Consider the following 21,503-nt stretch of genomic DNA (forward strand, 5'->3'; position numbering starts at 1 on the left):
ATATTCAGTTCTCCTGTTTTACTCCTGCCAATGAACCCCAAACCACTTTTTCTTCTCCTTTCTTAGTTATCAGTTAAAATTTAATTTTTGTTTCTTATTCTTCTTAATTTCCCGGGGGTTGATATCCTCAATTTAGGCATATTTTTTACTGCTTACTTGGTGCAAATACATCTAATATACCATTATCGTTTATTAAAATGTCTAAAGTTCCCTACTTCCATGTTCCTGCTGTGGTTTTAATTCAACTCACCAATATTTTCCACGTCTTTAGACAGACTGTTCCACACTTGATATCCCTCACACGGGTCATAAACAATAAACCAATTTGTAGGCTATATTAAAGAAAAATCTTCCATATCTGTTGCCACATCTTTTACATTTTTTATATTGTAGAAATCTTGTTTTGGTGGCCTAAATAACATTATTTAGTTTTCTGAATGCATGTTTGCCTTTATTTTGTTACACTAAAAATAACATTTTGATTATTATGATATAAAAATGTATATTTAAAGCATCATATTATTAAACTGAAAACTAACCAATCCTCTGGCTTGTTTATGTGTACAACCCCTACCCATAATGAGCAGGTGCCACCCAATGCCAAACCTCTGGATACGCCTGTGACTGTGTAATTTATTTTGAAAATATTTTTGACTTTTTTTTATTATTCTGTTCTCAGTAAATAAAGGCTGGTGTCAACATCACTATGTAGCACCTGACCCTTGATATCTGTAGCACCTTATGCCTTCACTTGACCATGTGACCATCTACAATCCTGCACGTGAACTGTTCTGTCAGTTTACATGTGAGTTTTCCTTTGAATCTACATAAAATCCACATTAGCCGCACAGAGGCATTACACAGAAACACAAACAACCAGCAGAGTTGTTGATGCTGGATCCGGACTTGGATCCGGAGCTGAGCCCAAAACAGCAGTCCAATGTGACTTCCGGTTTTCACAATAAAGGCCCAAACTTTAAAAGAACCCAACACCAGCCAGGGGTGGATAAAATGTTGACATTAAGATCTCTAAACATTACATTTTACATTATTGAAAAGGTCGGAGCTTTACGGGATACAAGTTTCTATAAATTAACGAACAACTGACCTAAACTGGGGGGAAACATCTCACAATCCCCTTCTACGAATTTCACCTAGTTAGTGGAAGTTTTTCAGACTTTATTGTTACTGCGATTCCTTTGTGGCATTTTTTTTTTTTTTTTTGGTATTCCAAATCTCAGTATAGCTCGGGACGTGCACTTTTCTTCTTGTGTGTAGGATAGGAGGCAAAATACAGAGACGTGTTAACCTGCAGGAGACCCATAATGAAAGCCAGGCTGTCTGTCTTAGAGTGCTGAGTTTCAGAAAGAACAAATAATTTCATCAATGAGAGTGGCCTGGATGGACAGGATTAAAACGAGTACATCAGAGAGACAGCTCAGGTAGAGCAGTTTGGGGGCAAAGTTTGTGAGACAAGGCTGAGATGGTGTGGACATGTGCATATACTGGACATACTGGAAAAAGGATGCTGAAAATGGAGAGCAGGCAGGAAGACCACAGAGGAGGTTTGTGCATGTAGTGAAGGAGGACACTCAGATAGGAGAAGAGGGGGGTGCTAGAGGTAGCGTTAGAAGAAGGCAGATGGTACCCAAAGAGAGCAGTCAGAAGAAGAAGAAAAATGAGAAAGAAGTGTAAAAGTGGGGACACCTGCTCACGTTGACCTGCTCCGCCAATAAAATTAGTGCAAGCTTTTATTTTGAAGGTCTGCAAGGGCGGTCCAGCGGGCTGCTGTGTGTGGTTTGACTGTTTTTGTGGCGAAGGCGCCACGTCGGCAGAACCAGCAGGGTGAAAAGAGAGCTGTGCAGCGCTACCTGTAACTGTGTGCGCCAGGAGAAAGTGGAAAGCTGCACACTGATGCGGTAAAGGCTTGAAAACCCAGAGGAAGAAGAAAGAGAAGAAGAAGACGCAATCAACAGTGAGAGCAGCAGCTTCCACGCACAAGCTGAGAAAAACTAATTAAATTAAAAGATAAGGAGAGGAGAAGAACGCTGCTAGATTCTCAAGTTTCTCTGTCAGGTGTGTTCGTGGAGAAGCACTGGGAACAATGGTGAAGGTAAGAAGTCACCAGTATCCTTATTAATGTACAAACGTGTTTGAAAAAAGAGGGGAGGGGGGGGGGGAGTAAGTGGTTGAACAAAATGCGTTTGAGTTGGGCAGCTTAACCGGATGGAAGCTGGTTGGGGCTCCGTTAGTGATGATGTGGAACTTAAATATTGTAATAAGATATTTTTTTCCTCAGCAGCCTGACTTCCAGGAGAAACGTGTCGTTTTTTCTTCAGTAGCTTTAAAAAGAGGCGTCACGGCTTCCTGCAAATGTTACCCAAGCTCTGCTCCACTACTGCCACATGTCAAGTCAGTTTTAAAAAAAAAAGCGCACTGGATTTGGTTTTACAGACCGAGCAGAGGGCACATTAATCAAAAACGCATATTAAAATAGTAGCATTCACTTTAAACAAACTGTGTGGTGCACAAGAGGGTAAAAACAGAAGAGCAGGGGGTGGAGTGAAGTCTAATTTTATTATGAAAGAGTGCTGGATTAGATGCACTATTCACCACTGTGCAGAAGGAGTCGTTGTGTAAAGAAGTTAACACCACAGTGACACATGTCCACTATCAGCTGGATCAAGTGCTCCTGGTCAGTGTTGGTGTCACTGGTTAAGTGTTTCTCATACATTAAGCACAAGCTTGTATCAGTGTCTCACCATCAGAAGAGAGAGGAACACAGTGTTCAGTGTTAGGAGCAAATTTAAACTCAAGAATATGTGCACACACAAAAAGACGCAGCTCTTCATAGCATGAGGTTTAGATAGCTCCGAGTATAGCAGATAATTACATGTTGGAGCTCTGAGCCAGTTGGCCAGATGCTGTTTCATCTGATATTCATCTAAGAACGCACAGAATAAAAGTTTATTTCTTTGTTTAAACTGATTAGAAACTGAATCTGTGTTTTGCAGAGTAATCAGCTGGAAGGTTAAACATGACCATCCACACTCTTACTGAATTCCTGTGAGCAAGGCTTCCAGTCTGTTTTACATTTAGGACACAATAAGGGATTCGTTTTTCTTCTCCTAAACTTCACTTATTCAGACAGAAATCAGCATCAGCATTATCTAAGCACCCCTCAGAGAGAATCTAGCCTAACCCCACAGAAAAATCATCTGAATAGTAGTAAAAAAAATTCTGTAGTCAAGGTTTAATTCTTTCAGGCTTAATATACATAAAATGAAATGTACAGAAAGGGCAGTAAAATACATAGAAATCTTTAACAACTGCATAACACACATTCATTGTGTAGTCACTCACCACAAAATGACAAGGCAGGAAAAACCCTCAGTACCAGAGCCAGAATAATTCCTTGCATTTGGGAAACGTTTTCGTCCACAAAATAAATTTTTGTTTCCTAAAAGAAACTCAAAATTCTTAGATGTTAAATTAATTGTCCAGTGATTTAGAGTTACAGATAAAGTTTGCGAACATAAAACTGAAGGACAGATTTCAGAAAACATGTCTGTAGCTCTTAGACTGGGTCAAGCTCCAGAAAAACTTGATCCTTATGATTTCATTAATGTAACTGGATAGCAGTACCCTCAGGAAAACACCACAGGTGTATTGAAAAGCTGAATTTCATCTCCCCTCAGCCGGTCCTGGCAGGTGGTCATGGTTTCTTCCTGTTTAAAGGGAGTTTTTTCCCCCCACAGCTGTCACAACCTGCTTGCTCTTAGAGGATCGTTGAGTATTTCATATTTGCTTACACAAATTTTTATAAAAGGTCCATTTTGATGGGTAATTTTTTTTGTTATATGTTTTTATTTATCTCAATACTTTTATTTTTTTAATTACATTTATATGCATATATATGTTTTTACTTTTATGTAACTTTTATTTTAATTAGACGTTACTTATTCCAACAGTCATGATCTAAGAGACATGAGTACTTCATCTTGTTCTGTCATGTTTCTTCATGATGAGTGAAAATAGAGAAACTTGAACCTATAAAGTGTCTCAAGGCGACTGTTATCGCGCTCTTGTGATGTAATAATAAAACTGAAGTAAATTTAATAGGTGTCTTTTTTTAACCAGTGTTTTTTTGTTGTTGTTTTTTTTGTTATTGTTATGAAAAAATATCAACAATAGCTGCAGGTTTATGTCTCAGGCTTTGTAAAGCTCCCACAGAGCCACACACAACTGATTCATCGCACTGAGGAACACAAAATATGACCAATAACCTGATGTATTTAAAATTCAGTGTCCCTCTTTTTGTTGTGTAAGTACAAAGAGGCAAACTGAATAAAAGTGGCCTAAAAGAATCAGTGGGCATGTTGCAAATGTGACAGTTCAGTGTTATGAGCTTATATTAGTCACACTCCCACAAGAAGTATTATGCTGTGCTCATGACCAAAGTTTAAAACACTGAGGTCAGAATATGTAAGTAATCCCTGTGAGCTAAAAGCTTTGATTTCAGACTGCACTAAACACTCAGTCTGTTTTTTTCTACCCTTGGATCTGAATTACATCATACAGATGCAGGAGTAGAGCTGTCTGACTTCTGTTTTTGAGCGACAGCCAATCAGAGGAAAGTTTGCTTATATCAATCAGAGCAGGCCGAGTATTAGATAAATAAGGACTCCACTGCGAGTCATGCGGAGCTGCCCGAGCAGGTGATCTGTACGGCTCAGTCTGAGGAGCACTGTGAAGCTCAGAGTAAAGACAAGTCTGGCTTTTTCTTGTGTTTTTCAGAATGTAAACAGTGTTAATGTGGAGCCCCAGCCTGGGACCAGCATGGCTGAATTCGACGAAGCTGAATCCACCAACAGCCAGTCTGCAGAGGGTAAGCACAGAGCTCCCCGGTGTCTGGAACGCTGGAATATCATCGGGGAATATGGTGCAATCCGTGCTTACATGTTGCCTGCTGCTATTTCAGAAACTGTTGGTTCATCAGGGACAATACAGTTGTTTGTGTAAGGGCGGCTCCAGCTCCAGCTGGCTATTTGTGTCCCAACACTGAGACACTTTGCACCAGTTCAGTCGCCTACTGCCGCTTCCACTCGGCATTACTGTTGTTAAGAAAGGCACATGGGACTTTCCGAGCAATCCCAGGTGTACTCCTTTTAAAACACCAATAATGTTAATAATAATACCAAGAGTTCAAATCAGCTGTTTGTTAATCACACAGCGCTACAGCTACTATAAAATATCAAAGATCGTAGATGAATTGAAGTCAGAAAAACACAACCAGATAACTAGTGAATTTGGTAAACATCTGCTGGATTGACAAGCAAAATATTTTCTCTGCACAAGTGAACTATTTAACTAGTTGGATGTTTTGGTTTATGACCAAATAGCTGAAAAACTGTCTGTAAAGCCATCAACAGAAAGCGAGCTGCTCTGTCCAGCATCATTTTTAAGAGGCGCCGTCATGTGCTGCCTCCATGTGGTGAAAGATTTTGCTAAACTTTCCCTTTAAATACCACCTCTCAGATCTGCCAGCAGGACTTCGGTGATCCTCTTCTCTGCTTTCGTAAACACATTTTTAGTGTTTCATCCAATGTCTTATAAAAAATTTGGCGGTTCGGCTAATTGTGACCACATGATCGCCAAACTGATAACTTTAATTAATGAAAACAATCTCAAAATCATCAAGTTGTTTGTGTGATCATTTTCAGATTCTGGGAAAGAGCACGCGGCAGCTCCTCCTGGCATGGTGTGGCGAGTGACCGGTGGCCTCTTCAATGTCACCAAGGGCGTCGTTGGGGCCGCTGTGGGTGGAGTGGCTTGGGTTGGAGGCAAAAGCCTGGAGATCACAAAGTCCGCTGTGACCACAGTGCCCTCGATGGGGGTGGGGCTGGTGAAAGGCGGCGTGTCTGCCGTGGCCGGTGGCGTCTCCACCGTCGGCTCAACGGTAGCCAGTAAAGTGCCGTTCACAGGCAAGAGGAAAGACAAGGCCGAGTGAAGAGGAGGAGAAGGAGGAAGATGATGACGATGAAAATGAAAATGTTTGATGGACTTGCCCCACCTTGAGCCAACAGAGAGGCTGTCAGCTGATCTCTCTCTGCCAATCAGACGCCACAGTGCCTTTCTCGGTTCTCTCGTCAGCACCTATAGATTCAGTAGCGCTACGATATCATGACATCCTTGAATTACCAGCAAGAAAGTCACCAAATCGCTTCATATGATCCTCGTCTGTCCTGGAGTGAGCTTTGTTCGTGGCTCCAGGCGGACTGCATGTACACCGGCACGTGGTGGACTTCATGATAAATACTTTTATCTGTTTACAATCCAGACTGAGGCTGTTCCAGTCCTCTTTCTGCTCTTCACTCTTTCCAATCTTTACAGACATTTGGTGAAATGTTTTCAAGTTCAAATGCTGATTTTTAGTCTTTATTTTGCAATGGTATTGAAGTTGTACTGAAGCCTGTGTGGCATGAAATGTGCGTGTTGAGAAAAATGTTTCAGCGTTGGAAACGCTCTTCAGAGGACAGTCTTGAGCTTTTACAGCATCTGACCTAAATTCCTTGGAAGAGCCTGAGGCTTTGTTTTCCCCCATCCGCCTGAATCTGCATGTAGAGACACTTCTCTGTAAAGCACCACTGAGGATACAGTCACAACATACCAAGACTGCTCTCTGCTTTTTTTTCTTTCCTTTTTTTTCCCACAGCCACGTTAGTGTGAAATGCTGGAGCAGATCTTTTTAAAGAAGGAAACTTTGAGCATGTGATTCATTGATGGTTGCGTAAGAAGAAAAGTAGTGCTTCTTCATGTCTGATTGGTCAAACCGCACCTTTAATAGAAGGTCATCACTGTTTAGTGCAGGTGAAGCTCATTAACATTTATCTGAAATATAAGCATTTCAATGCAACCTCTGGAGCAAATGGAAGCTCTTGCTGATGGGTCTGAACTATGTGAATGTCTTATGTGTTCTTTTTTTTTTTCTCCAGTATAATCAATAAAGTAGTTCATAAGGTCAAACGTGTTTAACATGCTGGCTGGAGTCTGTCCTGCTGCTTCGACATCGCAGAAACGTTGCTGTTCTTACAAAGAAGAGCACAAAAACATTATAACATCTATTTTGAGCCGCCATTACTTCTCTATTTCTACTCTGGGATTTTTGGTTTTTTTACTGTGTTAAAACATCATCAGAAAGTCTCATATCCAAAAATGTTCTGCTGATTAAAGAGGCAGTAAATTTGTGTCTGGAGCCAATGTGGGCTTGATTTTAGTCTCAAGATGGACAAATCCATCTTACTTTTGAATGCATCAGAGTATTCTTCTTCTAAAAATATTTAACTTTGATTCTCAGATTTACTAGTAAGATAATCTGTTTTGCAGAAGAGACTGAGCCAAAGTCTTCAATTGTTCTCACGGTATTCCTAAGGTCATTGGAAACTGAAATAATTGAAGATAATTCAAACAGGAAATCTTGAAAAAATTAAACATTAGTACAACAGGGTGTATAACTAACTTTAACAGAACAGCCCAGACTGGTCCTGACCAGAATACAAAGAAGTGGGAGGCCACAGTGCAACAGAGGAAGAAGTCCGGGCCCGGCGTTCACAAAGCTTCCCAGAACCAAGAGCAGCTCCAAGGAAGCAAATTCTAAGAATGCTTTCAGAGGTAATAATGCTTTCTATGAATTTTCCTTTCAAGTTTGGATTAAATTCTGGCACAGATGTGTTATTCACAGGCTCATCTCAGCCTTTAAAAGAGCACTTCAGGTGAAAAGCTGGAGGAGGTGTTTCCAAAGGAAGGAGAGGAAAAACACGGAGCAGGTCTCCCCTCCAAGTGTGGAAGTATAGATTATACACAACTCACGTAATCCTTTAGTCAATGGGTTTAACTTTTAGATCAGGGTTGTTAGAATAATTTTACACTGTGGACCACTTACAGCGCAGTTTTATCTTTAGCTGTCTCGAACATTGAAACTGTTGTTGAACATGAAGGTTTTCAAGTTATTGGGTTTACATAGAGAATGACACACTCAAGCATGCAAACGCTACCAAAAGCACAACCTTCTTGGAGGTAATAACCTATAAAATACACATCCTAATTGTTCCTTTCAGTGTAAAGACTTCAACTACACATTGAATACATGTCATAAAGTGGCTGATTAAAAGGAAAATATGAGAGCAGACACTGGACAGAGAAGAAAAAGGGAGAGATAACTAAATTTCAGGTGTTTGGACGAAAAACAAACGTGAGATGCTGAGCTGCCACGCGTGCAGGAGAAATGTGATGGTCTGAGGAGCTTCGATGCTGGCAAATTAGTAAAACAGATCTTGATCACAAATCGGTCAATTATCGCTCAAAGTGATGGCTCGGCTGGAGAAAGTTTCCTACCTGAACCGGACAACAAGCCAAAGGACACCCCAGAACTGCGCAGGAGCTATTCAGGGAAGAAGCTGTCAGCCGGATTTCTGTTACAGTGGCCAGAACAGTCACTGAATTTCAATCCCGCTGAACTATTTACAATCAAAAGGTAATTTTATAGCACTGCTGGCTGACAAACTTAATTCTGCAAACTTTTAACATTTAATTCAGTCATCAAATAGAAATAATAAGTTATAAGTCAGATCATAGAGCCATCTTTTTTTTTTTTTTACATCCATGGTTAATTTGCAGTTTATTACCAGTGCAAGACTTAAAGTTTAAGTCACGACTTTAACTCATATTAGAGGTGAAGTGGCTCAACAGAAGGTCAGTGCATGAGATTTTCTTTACACACAGGACAGAAACACAGGTGAGTATTTCATCTGTGTGTCAGTGTTTTCTGAAAGAGCATGCTTACTTCAAAGATCTAAATAATTAATAACACAACTTAATAAATAATCAGCGCTTCTTGTGATAAGTCTTAGATGATATTTAAATGGTTAAAATTCTGTTGTTTTATTCCAAATTTTTATTTCATTAACTGATAGTGGAAACAATACTATAGAAATTAAGTTTTTGTTTTTTGTTTTTTTTTAATAAAGAAAATGATATATAGTTTTCATATATTTTGTACATTTGCAGGTAATGTAGTTGAAAATGTACTAAACTATTAAGGGTAGGACCCCCTAGACCAGGGATGTTGAACTCCAGGCCTCAAGAGCCGGTGTCCTGCAGGTTTTAGATCTCACCCTGGGTCTACACATCTGAATCAAATGATTAGTTCGTTACCAGGCCTCTGGAGAACTTCAAGACATGTTGAGGAGGTAATTTAGACATTTAAATCAGCTGTGTTGCATCAAGGACACATCTAAAACCTACAGGAAACCGGCCCTCGAGGCCTGGAGTTTGACACCTGTGCCCTAGACACTCTGTCAAATTAATGTTCCCACTCCTATCCAAATTAAACATGAACTTTTGCACCTGTTGACTGTTTGATGTTGTTTTTGTAATTTTTCTGCTTTTTTTTCTATGGATGACATAATTAATTAATAAACTGTTTAAATTATTTTTTTTATTTTAAAATTAATTTATAAACCGCTTCGTTACTATTTCATGTCATAGATTGTGAGATTTTTTTTTTCTTTGCATAAGAAATAATTAAGGTTCAAGGCAGGCAGGTAGAAATATATGGAGGAACATAAGTGCTAAAATGAAATAAATACTAAATTAGTAATTAAACGTGTCATTAACTAATTACAATTGGAAATTATTATCTAAATATTCCATATTTAAATAAAATTCCATACATTTTTCATGCACAACATTCAAAAAATTATGTATTCATTCCTTTTTTTAAATCACACATTTAATTAAATATTTAATCATGTATTTAATGTTGGCACTCGTGGCCCTCCAGTTTCCTGCATGAAGGAATTGGAAGTAAAATTTGTGGCAGCTCATGTAGTGAACACCAGGGGGCGGTAAATCCTAGCAGGGGGATTTAAAGCTGCTGAAAACGGTTAGAAGAAGAACAAAGATCGGCTGTGGTGTCCACATGTTCCTGAGCTGTTTCTGTTTATTACACATGACATCTGATGTTAGAGGAATAAAACAAGAAGAGGAACAAAAAGAAGTATAAAGCGACATGAAAGCCTCCTCTTTAGAGAGTTAAAGGTAAGATAAGAGCAAGAGGAGACACGCTGAGGTTTCACAGCATCTGACAAGGCTGTGCTAAAAGGCTCCTGTGTGTACAAAAGACAGTAGACTTTCTAAAGTGTTTAGCGCTGTACTACTCGAAATGTGTCTTATTACTAAGTAATTCCTAAAAAATCCAATACCGGAATAATTTTAACTGTTCTAAATGTAAATAAAACAGTGTGCAGTAATTTCCAGAGTTTCAGAAACCCAGATTTAATTCAGCTTTGAACCCAGAGAACAGATCTTTAAACTGGAAAAATGTCCGTTTTAAATAAAACTATCATCTCGTTTTGTCGCTGCTGGACTTTCTAGAGAGGATTTTCCTCCCATTGTTGCCTGATTCTAGCTGTTCAATCATCCTGGGTCTGCTTGTCATCATTTTGTGTTTCATGATATGCCATGATTTCATGATAAGCATTGTCTTTCTGAGATGTACAAGCTCTTCTCTGAAAAACATGCCTGTGGTTTTTAAATGTGTATATACCTTTTAGCATTGATGGTGCCTTTCCAGATGTGTCAGCTGCTGGAACTGATGCACTTCCACAGTTTCCTTAGTATTTTGGATGCAGTGTCCATGTTTTTCACAAAGAAATTTCAAATTTTGATTTGTCTGGCCACAGTTTTCCACTTCTCTTCAGTCACTTTTAAGCTTTGGCTCAGAGAAGACGGCAGTGTTTCTGGATCATGTTCACATATGGTTTCTTCTTTGCATGATGGAGCTTTAACCTACATTTGTGTCTGAAACAATGAGCTGTGTTCACAGATAATAATTTGGAAGTGAACTGGAAGTGTTCCTGAGTCCATGCAGCAATTTTTATGGCAGAATCAGGTCTGTTTTTAATGCAGTAATCCTCAGGGCCTGAAGATCACAGTGTTGTGCACAGAGCCTTCTCCAGATTCCTTGAATAGTTGAAAAGATATTATGTGCTGCAGATGATGAGATATTCACAGTCCTTTCAATGTCATACTTAAGAACATTATTTTTGAAATTGAGCCGCAGTTAGTAGATGCAGTTTTTGCAGACTGATGATCATCTTTAGTTCTGAGAAACTCTGTCTCTTTAACGTGCTCATTTTTATACCCAATCATGTTACTGACCTGGGTTTAGAGCTGTATGTGTGGTTAAGGTTTTGTTTCTGTTGATCAGACACTGTTTGAAGATGCTGAGTGATTCTGAGGTTGCAGAGCTGCTTTCCTTCCTGACTCCCAGCACACGTCCAGATGTCAAAGGTCAGGCCACTGAGTACATCCTGGGACTGTCTGGAAACAGGTGGGAGGATTATTTAAAGTGACTTCTGCCATAAATGTAGTAAATATGTACATATTTCCATCTTTTTACTTTCTTTTTCCCCTGTGTTTGATGTCAGGGATGGCTGCCGCTTTCTCCACTCTAAACCTGATCTAATTGCTGCCCTGTTTGCCCTGACCTCTGACCCTTCCATTGCCATAGTGAAGGACTGCTACCACATCTTTATCAACCTGTCAGCCGATGAGACTCTTCATCAGGTAGTGGACTCGAGCGCAGCCCTTGAAAACTTTGTGTGTTCACTTTATTTCCTTTTCTAAAACAAACATGTAACGGGCGTTTGCTGGTTGTTGTGTGTCCCTCAGGTTTTGGTGAAAGATGTCAAAGTTGTCCCCGTGTTGTTTAAGAACCTTCTGGACCCCGAGTACCTGTTCTCCGATCAGATCTGCACCATCCTGTCAAATCTGACGCGACACGAGAAAACCTGCAAGATTTTATTCAAGGTGCGTCCAGTCAGAGCGCTTCATTTTAGGACTGAATTCATAATCATTCTAGCTTTACCGTCATGTTAATCTCCTCCTCATGGATAATGAGAAACAAACTGTTTCTGTTTCAGGTGCTGCAGGAGGACGTCGGTATGGCGCAGCTTGTTCAGATCTTCTGTACCGAAGGTTACAATAAGAACGCTAAACTGCACTACCTGGGTCCTCTGCTGTCCAACCTGACACAGCTGCCTGAGGCCAGAAACTACTTGATGGACAAGGACAGGTGACTGACTTCACTGCTGGTCAAGAGCTCAGAGACAGAGTCGGGGAGACTCGATCATACACAGCTTTTTCTCTGAATATTAGCCTTTTAGGTCACTGAAATATCACCCTTTAGAAAACAGTTGACTCGGCTGATATCCTCGTCTCCTCTTTCCTCCATCCTCCTGCCTGTGACACACAAATTGCTCTTGCTGCGTCATCTTGTTTGTATTGACATTCGACTGATTCGACTGGGACATATTGTTAAAATTACACTTTTGTTTCTAAACACGTCTGAGGATGCTTCTCATCAGTTTTATAAATTGATGGTCAGGAAAATGTGCTTAAATATCTTTACATTAAAAGAAAGAAGAACACTTTTTACCAGGTCATCGAGCGTTAGTTGTAGTTCTCTGGCCGGCTTGAGAGACTTCTTTTGCCCATGAGCTAAAATTAGTTAGGCACCCTGCTTTATAACACTGACATGCTCTGTTTTTGGAGAACAAAGCAGGATAATCTGGTTTAAAAGAATAGGTGTGTATGTGTAGATAAGGACCCAGTTTTATTAAAACTGTAAGTACAATTTTTCCACCTACATGTCCAAAAGTAAAATGAAATCAAGGAGAGCTTCAAGAACCTCCTGCTTTGCCCCACAGGGGACTAAATGTTTACAGAAGAGGCGTTCTGACCCGAGAATAACGCTGACCTGGGACAAGCTTTGCTTTCTGATTTGCACTTGCTATACCGACAACATCTTAGATCTATGAGAGGAGCTTTCACATGCTGAGGCTTGTTGGAAATTAAATTACTGGCAAAATGTGGTTCATGACTGGATGTGCATGTTCACAGTCAATTCTCTTAAAATTACACACTGCAATGCTTTGACCCTGCAGCATGCACTAATGATGTTTGGGTGTGTTTCAGGTGTGTAGTCCAGAGGTTGCTGCCCTTCACTCAGTACCAGTCATCTGTGGTGAGGAGGGGCGGAGTCATAGGCACCCTGCGCAACTGTTGCTTTGACCACGGTGAGACACACATTATTGAAGTTTAGGCTAAAGTCACCGTAGATAAAAAGAGTTAATTGGAACCTCGGCCACAGTTTTTACAGTGGAGGTTCAGATTTCTGGTTTAGGGTTAGAGTTTAACCTCAGTGATGTCGCCTCCACAACACCAGATTTGTTATACCTCAAACCTCTGTTCACTCTGCAGCTCATCACGAGTGGTTGCTAAGCGATGCTGTGGATATCCTGCCTTTCCTCCTGCTGCCGCTGGCCGGTCCAGAGGAGCTGACAGAGGAGGAAAACGAAGGTGTGTGTAAATTAACACTGCATAAGAAAGCCACTCTGTCAAACTTGGTTGCATGTTCCATTTCTGTAAACACACAATTTGCAGATTATTTTGACTCAATTACACAACCTGCTATATGAATAAGAATAATAAAAAATTTTATTAAGTTTATTTATATAGTTTTTATTAAAACCAGGGATACGGAAAGGTTTGAAATAATAAATTTAAACTTCCTGGGTAAATTATATAGAAAAAGAACAATTAAAAGAAGATACTGACATGCAGGGCAGTGATCCTCTCCACTTTTAGTTTAAAAAATGAGAAGTAACTGGAACATTCACTACTGAAAAAAAGACGCTACCAAAAACATGACGTGAGATTGATATGACTGTGACAAGATGTTTAATTAATTTAATAGCCAAAATGTGAAAATCACTCACTCATGAAGTTGCCAATGTTGTTTATCTGCTAGTGGCACAGGTTTGATATTTTTGTTGCCGTTGTTGTTATAACCTGATTACTGGGTTTGAGCTTCTGCTGCAGCTCAACACTCAATACAGTGCTAACACACTGGTGCAAAATCAGAGGTGGTTTCTGGTCTGAAACCAGCTCCACACATGCTGATGAAAAAAAAGACTCTTTCCTTGCAAAAAGCTAACATCCAGATGGCTCTAAATAAAGTGGACTTCACCATGCAGTGCTTAGACTTGACTAAAATGATAAATAAGTGTTTTTTGAGAGAGACAGAGGGACACTGAGAAGTTGTTGGAAGGATGACCCAGAGACATGAAAGGTAAAAGTTTTACAGTTTACATACCGTGAGTATTCTAGGGTCCCCTTGGGTCCATGGGATGTGAATCTTTTTTTTGTGTGTGGGCATCTGCTGTGTGCCATCCTGTGAAGAGACATAACAATGCACCGTGTATCTTGAAGTGGACTTTAATAAATAGCACTACTTATCCTTGGTGTCTGCAACTTTCTGCATTCTCAGCCGTGCATAATCCCTGCATCAGTGAGATTGTCATGATGGTTTAACCCCTCAAGTATGATTAGAGTCTGGGAATATAATGAGCTGAGAGCCACAGACAGCATCATATAATATTGAGAAAGACGGACTAAGAGACTATTATTTTATTAAATCCATTTACTGCTAGTTGAGACTCTAACAGAACCTAATTTACGGTCCAGGCCTGCCTGTCGACCTGCAGTACCTCCCCGAGGACAAGAAGCGAGAGGAAGACCCAGACATCCGAAAGATGCTCCTGGAAACGCTCTTACTGGTACAAAACCACAAACATTCGGAAACAAACACACGCACACAGATTAGGTAATTATGTTTTTATGTCAAGCTCCTCACTGCTTGTCTCTCTATGTAGCTGACTGCAACTAAAGCCGGCCGGCAGACGCTGAAAGAGAAGAATGTTTATCCAATCATGAGAGAGTTCCACCGCTGGGAGAAGGACGCCCACGTTACAGCGGCCTGTGAGAAACTGGTCCAGGTAGGAAAGATCTAGATGTTTGGTTATTGTCTAAACTGGAAAACTAACACCTGAGGGGCACACTGTGAAGCAAGATTAAAGTGGGCTTAAAGTTGGGGTGTCCTATGTCACAGAGGTGGCTCTCTTTTTACCTAAATAACCACGGTAACTTGTGCTGAACCAAACCCTGTTGGGAGCAGTTTATGATCAGGGTTTTAGTACCTTACTAAAACAACTGAATGTGTGTGTGTGTGTGTGTGTCACAGGAATTTGCATTTATTAATGCAGAAAATGTATAAATGTTGTCATTCGTGATTCTAATCTGCTGCGACTAACACACCAAGAATAGCTGTCCAGTCAACACAACTGATATGCTTTGATCTTTATTAGCCTACGAGACGGTAACCTTTTGTCTCTTTTGTGAGAGTGCTGATTTTACTTATATTATTTATGTTCTTTATAGACTTTTAATCTGCATTTTATCATCATCTGAATGGAGTAGATGACACTCATAGGGATCATTTTGTGTGGAAGGATGAGCTGTGAATTGCCCATTTTTATTTCAACATGCTCGGAGCCTGAAATGGAAAATTTGACTTAATAAATACAGCTAATAGTCACCGTCGTGATACATGTCAACCCTGGCTGTGTTGAACTTTATACCTCTCAGAATAACTAAAAGTCAGTAAAAATGTAATAGTAAACATTTATTAATTATAGTTTTGGACTTATGAATAAAAACCAAACCTATTCTATTCTTGTTCCTGTGTCAAAGCAGGAAGTCAGTGATGTGCTTTTCTTTATTCATGTCATGTAAGTAAAGGGGGGCCTCGAATGTGAAGGTGTAATGCGACTGCATCTTAACTCACCCAGGTGCTGATAGGAGATGAGCCGGAGGAGGGCATGGAGAACCTGATGGAGGTAGAAATCCCTCAGGATGTGGAGGAGAAACTAAAGGAGGCCGATGCCAAAGAGCAGGAAGAGCTGGAGAAAGAGGAGGAGAAGAGGAAACAAGCAGAAGAGGAGGCCGAGAAAAAGAAGAAGAGTGATTCTGAGCAGACAGACAGAGAACAGGAGAGTGGACTGATAAAGTGAAATCTATTTTAGGCTTTTTGTCATTCAGATAGAAGCACTGCTTCAATGTGGCTGACTCAGGTGTAACAGGAAAGAGATGCTGCGCAGTCACGTGGAGTCGGTGATGAGGACAGTGGAAGAGAAATTACTCTTTTACCGCATCAGTGAAGCTGATCAGCTTATTTTGCTGATTAAACCACAAAGAACATGAGGGGAAAAAGCTTGAATCTGATCTGACGACAGTACAAGAATCTCTTTAAACATCGAGTCATTTTCATGTGTTTCATGTGTATTAAACTTGATTTATTTTCTCTCTGCTTTATAAAAAGTGATGAGAAGATTGAAAAGAGTGCTCCAAGAAAGGAGACGTGTTCAAATAAATGTACGCCATCATAACCTTTACACTAGAGTGGCTGTTGGTTTTATTGCTAACACTTTGTAAAATTTCTCACAACCACACTATGACATCAAAGACGTTCATCAGTATTTATGAGAAAATTACAGGCTTTGTTTGAAATGAACAGACTTTGAAACAAAGTTCAGTAGGTAGGACCTGGACAGTGAATTTGTTTATAAGGATGGAGTTCCTGTGGCCCCATCCAGCCCCAAAGAACCACATGGGCCTGCCTTCCTGTGTGGCCTGCACCAGCAGGCAAGGCCAAAGGGACTTGGGCCATCATTGATTGACCGGTGGTCAGAGGTGGAGGCCCTGGCAGTCCAATCCTGTGCTGCCAAAACTGGCAATTTAAACGCTTTAACAAAATGATTTTATTGCTTTTATTTGCACATAAAGTCACACCGTTAAAGTAAATGACAGTCTGTTGAAATGCGGCTGCTTCACTTCCTGTTGTAATACAAATCCAACAGACATGTTTATAACCTTTTTATTCTGGTTTCCTCTTTATTTATTCATAAAAAAAAGTCTTTATAAAAAGATCTATTCATCCTCACTAGCTTGAGATAAACAGCCATTTCCCCTCAGAGGCTTTTCTTTTTTTTAATGTTAATGAATGACCAGCAGAGGGTGTCAGAACACGTACAGCTTCTGTCATTCCTCCACAGTGACTTGGATCCAAAACCACTAAAATCCCTCCGTGTGCTCGCTTCTGCAAAAGTTTATTTTTAACTTGAAAATAAACAGACATAAATTTAAGCAATGTCAAACTTAAGAAAGAAAAACACTCAAAGTAAGAACCAGCAGAAGATGGAGGGGTGGGTGTAAAATCACGTCCTAACTCTTGTATTTTGTAGCCTCTATCTATTTATTACTTTGATATATTCGGTCTCTCGATAGTGTATTGGCTTCGTGTGAAAACATAAAGAGTATATAGCCGCAGTAATTTCAATAGTAACGGGAATTTGGTTGAGACACATCAGATAAAAAACAGGAAGAAAAACAGCATAAACTGTGGGTGAGTGCGTATACTCTGACCTGTTTCTGTTTGGGTTAAAACCCTTTGAAGGGATCAGAGTGGATCTCAGTAACATTTTATGAGCCTGAGAGATAAACCATCCACGATTCATGTCACGCTACGTGTAAAACAGCACAAAACAAGAACAAAGGGGCTGTTCTTAGCTGTAATCAACATCATAGCTCCTTAGTGTTAACACATAGAGCTGGAGTTAAGAGATTCCACCTCACCAACTGTTAAAAACTACAGGAAAATGAAGCCATACGCTGAACCTGAACATGCTTTAATGTGTGGTTTTTCACATATGACCAGGTCATTTAAACTTTAATGGGAACATCTTTGACGGTCTCAAAATGAGTTTTGTTTCAGTTTAGGGCCACAGATTAATGTCAAGATTAGATTAATGTTTGCCAACAGAGATCCTGTGAATGTGTTTAAGTTAGAATGAGCGGAAATGTAACTATAATTACAAGATGCTCGCGAGGTTAAACAGTATGTGCCTGTGTGTGATCTGACCATGTGTTCCTTCATCAGCGTCTGTGTTAGTTTTTCCACCTTGACAAGCTTGAGGCCAAACAGCACATATATAACTGTTTCACACAGAAAGGAGTCATTTATTAACTCACAGAGAGAAGAAACATTCAGTAACCTCAGGGGGAAGCCACCCATCCTTCCTTTCTTAACCTTATGTTTAAAAAAAAAAGGGAACGGAAACAAAAATCTGTCACTTCCCCAGCTAAGTCTTCAAAACACGACTGTGTCTCATGCTGCAGTGATTATTTATTCAGGAAAAAGTAAGAAAACATTTCCAGAGACAACAAACACAAAGAGAACGGATCCTCAGAGCTTTCCGTTTCACATGCTTCAAAAACACTTCAAACGAAGCCACCGCGTCGGATCAGAGGATAAAACCAACTAAATGCAGAATATTCTGACTGAACGGCAAAATCCAAATCTTTTACAAAGTTTTCCGTTTGTCCCTTAGGATATATGTTATTCCTTCCAGTGTGAGGCTTCTTGTCATCTGCTTTAACCAGCGTATCCATTTATTTTGCAATGAAATGCAGCTTGTTGGCATCTAAAAAAAAAAAGAGATTCAATGTTTTTTCACCTTATTAGAATGTGATTCTTATTGTGATAGGACAGCGGAGAGAAGACAGGAATCCTGGGAGAAAAACTGGTGTAAGACAGGCAGTAAATAGACTCGGGGCAGATTCAAACCCAGCTCTCTGCAATATCTTTGAGGCACACGGATCATCTTCTTAACCCAAACTTCTCAAATCTCACAATGACCTCTTCTTATTCTGTTTTCTAATCTTCCTGCACTGACTGACACAGTGAACTATTTAAACTGCCAGGAGTTACACACCGTTTTCGAACGGGTGACTTGATTAACACAAATAGTTTTCTTTGGGGTGTGACACGCTCTGTCCACATGCCTGTAACTTTATCTTCCTGTCCTCAGGGACTACGTCAGTTCCTACCCTGTTGATATCAGATGAACTATTTGTATCCTGAAACCAACACCCAGCCCAGAGGAGTCGTGAGGTAAAGACCAAACCCAGTGAGTCCCTTCCACTCATCTGGATGTTTTGTGTCACATAGACTAGAAATTAAGAACTTATCCTTAAAAACATGATATAGTTGGTGAATAAGTGTAATATAGCCTACTACTGTGAGGAGTTCTGTAGGCTGAGATTAATGACACTGCTGCGTACTGTTTATGGTAGGTTGCTGCTGAATTGGGACAGAGGGTCAGAGTTTCTGCCCCTCTGCTCCTTCATTAAGGGAGAGTAGGTTTGGAAAAACACAAACAAGCTGGGGAGACCCCGACTTTTTTCTAATGGAAAATCCCATCCATGGTGGTTTTTACTGACATCATGATGACGAATAAAATACACAGGAATAAGGAACGTAACATTCTTTAGTTCTTTCTCTTAATCTGTAACACAGTCATTACTGGATAATCAAACATGCTGTGATTTAAAGTGTCACTAAAGGTCCTCAATTCTAATGTGTTTTTATTAGTAATTATAATGTTTGACTTTTAATAAGTAACATGGGTATGTGTTTACTTTACATGTGTTTGTCTTTTAATCATGCTCACATGTCTCTGAATGTTTGGTGTTGTTGATTAATTTAATTTATGCCATTAACCTGCCAGTGACGACAGATGAAAATTAGCCTGTGTGGCTCAATCTGGCATATTTACATGATGACTTAAAGCGCTCATGTTAATTAATGATGAATATACATTTTCCCTTTTAGATAAGATGGTGAGAATTATCCTAGCAAACCTAAACGTGGATTATAAAGTGTGTTAGAGTCAGATGAGTTAAAAATGTTGAGAAGAAAACATGCAACCTTAAAAACCCTTCAGATTAAATCAGTCATCAAAGGACAAATATATTTTACACTTTATTTGATTGAAATGTCATCATATAAACATAAACACAACACAACTTTAAGAATAGTGAGATTGCTTTCTTTGCATTGAATAGGAAAGCATATAATTTTTATCCCCTTTCGGCATAGTGCCCAATAAAAAATACATAAATGGAAGCTGAAGTATGTTTTATAGTCTTATGCATATATGCACATTTCCATAATTTATTTTCCAACAAACTGTAACTAATAAAACTTATATTTCAGCCGCTTTTCTGTCTGATAATCATTGTTTATCTCTTTCTGAGTGACAATTCCAGTGATCATAAATTCCGTGTGGCCTGCCTTCCACACCCATCATTTCTCATTTCAGTTCTCACCGAATCTGACCATTAAATAACTTTTTAAAGTCGTGTCTGTCCTCCATTAAAACACATCGATTCACAGGTATCTTCACTCACTGCAACCAAACGTTACTCTACAAATTCTGCCATTATGCACGCACCACTGCGCGTTCCTCGGTTTAGCATTATGGCAAGCCATTAGCGCCAAATATCGCCCCTTTTCTAACCCGTTTGGTTAATAAATGGCGTAAAAAACGCTGTTTAATTATTTAAAACGCCAAAAAAAACGGTGTTTGTCTCGACAGAACGCCGTTTTTTTCCGCCACTCATATGGCGCCTTGAACGCACCATCCGAGTGGTGGAAAAAAAGGCGTTTTTATTTGTCTTTGAAAGCCGCTTTTTACATCACTGGCAGAAAACGCCATTCAAAGACACATAAAAACTGCGTTTTTAATAGCGTTCTGTGTCAGCTGTAACGGCGTTTAAAACGGCGTTTTATTGAAATTATGCAGGGCACTCCCCATGGTTCCCTCATCCAATTACTTTCAACTCATTTCACCCGATCAAAGAAGAGGAAGTGCAGACCACACTAATGCATCACCGATTCACCTTGCTGCTAAGTGATTGCCTATTCAGTACCAGTGCTTGTCACAGTATTCACTTATAATCCCACTATGCATATTGATGTGTTTAAATCATGATCAAGCAAACAAACGACAGAATACTTTTTCTGAAACGTTAACTGTGTTACCTGTTATGGCAGCTCTGCTCATTTCTGAGCTTCTTTCTTATTTTCCTCTTTACTTCTCTTAACCTTTAACTTATGTCTTAGCAATCAGATTCTGCCATCATGCATTACCGCTTCGTGCTAGTTATGTTGACTTTTCTCTTCTTTTGTCTCCTCTTTTTTCACCCGTATTTGGACACTCGACACATGGCTCCTTTGTTTACGTTAGGGATCAGCTGTTAGCGCTAGGCCCTGCAGCTGCGCTACCGGCAGACAGACCCTACATCCCCAGTGAGGGAAGAGAGGGGGGTGATGTCTCCCGAGAAGGACACCTTACACACCATCTCTCCTTCCTGTAATCACTGTAAATGTGAGATTGCTCCCTGATATGATTGAAGAGCTAATGACGCTAACCCGGTCACAGTGGCAGTACTCCCTCTGTGAGTAGGCTGCCCGGGTTCCAGCTGCGGGCGGACAAGACGAGAGACAGCGGTGAAAGGAAAGGAGGGGGACTGGCAGTGTTTGTTAAAGACAGTTGTGGTACCCCTGGGCACATCGCTGTGAAAGAACAACTCTGCAGCAGAGACATTGAGCTATTAGCCGTTAGCATCCGTGGAGGCAGCCTGTGACTCTCTGTGGTCCGCAGACTCCAAACGCAATCTCCGAGAGCTCTTCTTCTAAT

General features: G+C 40.1%; 2 protein-coding genes across 2 annotated transcripts; both read left to right on the plus strand.

Annotated features, from left to right (window-relative positions):
- The first annotated feature begins 1,743 nt into the window (after positions 1 to 1,743).
- Positions 1,744 to 7,066, plus strand: LOC102195658 (transmembrane protein 263). Its single transcript, XM_005749470.1, has 3 exons — positions 1,744 to 2,113; positions 4,798 to 4,888; positions 5,724 to 7,066. The coding sequence occupies exons 1-3, from the start codon at positions 2,105 to 2,107 to the stop codon at positions 6,008 to 6,010; spliced, it is 387 nt and encodes a 128-aa protein (XP_005749527.1). The 5' UTR covers positions 1,744 to 2,104; the 3' UTR covers positions 6,011 to 7,066.
- Positions 7,067 to 9,932: 2,866 nt separating this feature from the next.
- hgh1 (HGH1 homolog (S. cerevisiae)) lies at positions 9,933 to 16,345 on the plus strand. Its single transcript, XM_005749471.1, has 10 exons — positions 9,933 to 10,098; positions 11,270 to 11,392; positions 11,490 to 11,628; positions 11,734 to 11,871; positions 11,985 to 12,136; positions 13,039 to 13,139; positions 13,324 to 13,422; positions 14,590 to 14,681; positions 14,778 to 14,900; positions 15,753 to 16,345. Exons 2-10 carry the CDS (start codon positions 11,283 to 11,285, stop codon positions 15,972 to 15,974), a joined length of 1,176 nt encoding a protein of 391 aa, XP_005749528.1. The 5' UTR covers positions 9,933 to 10,098; positions 11,270 to 11,282; the 3' UTR covers positions 15,975 to 16,345.
- The last annotated feature ends 5,158 nt before the right edge of the window (positions 16,346 to 21,503 follow it).

The sequence above is a fragment of the Pundamilia nyererei genome, unplaced genomic scaffold (genome assembly GCF_000239375.1).
Source record: "Pundamilia nyererei isolate P.nyererei 1_Seehausen unplaced genomic scaffold, PunNye1.0 scaffold00246, whole genome shotgun sequence".
NCBI lineage: Eukaryota > Metazoa > Chordata > Actinopteri > Cichliformes > Cichlidae > Pundamilia > Pundamilia nyererei.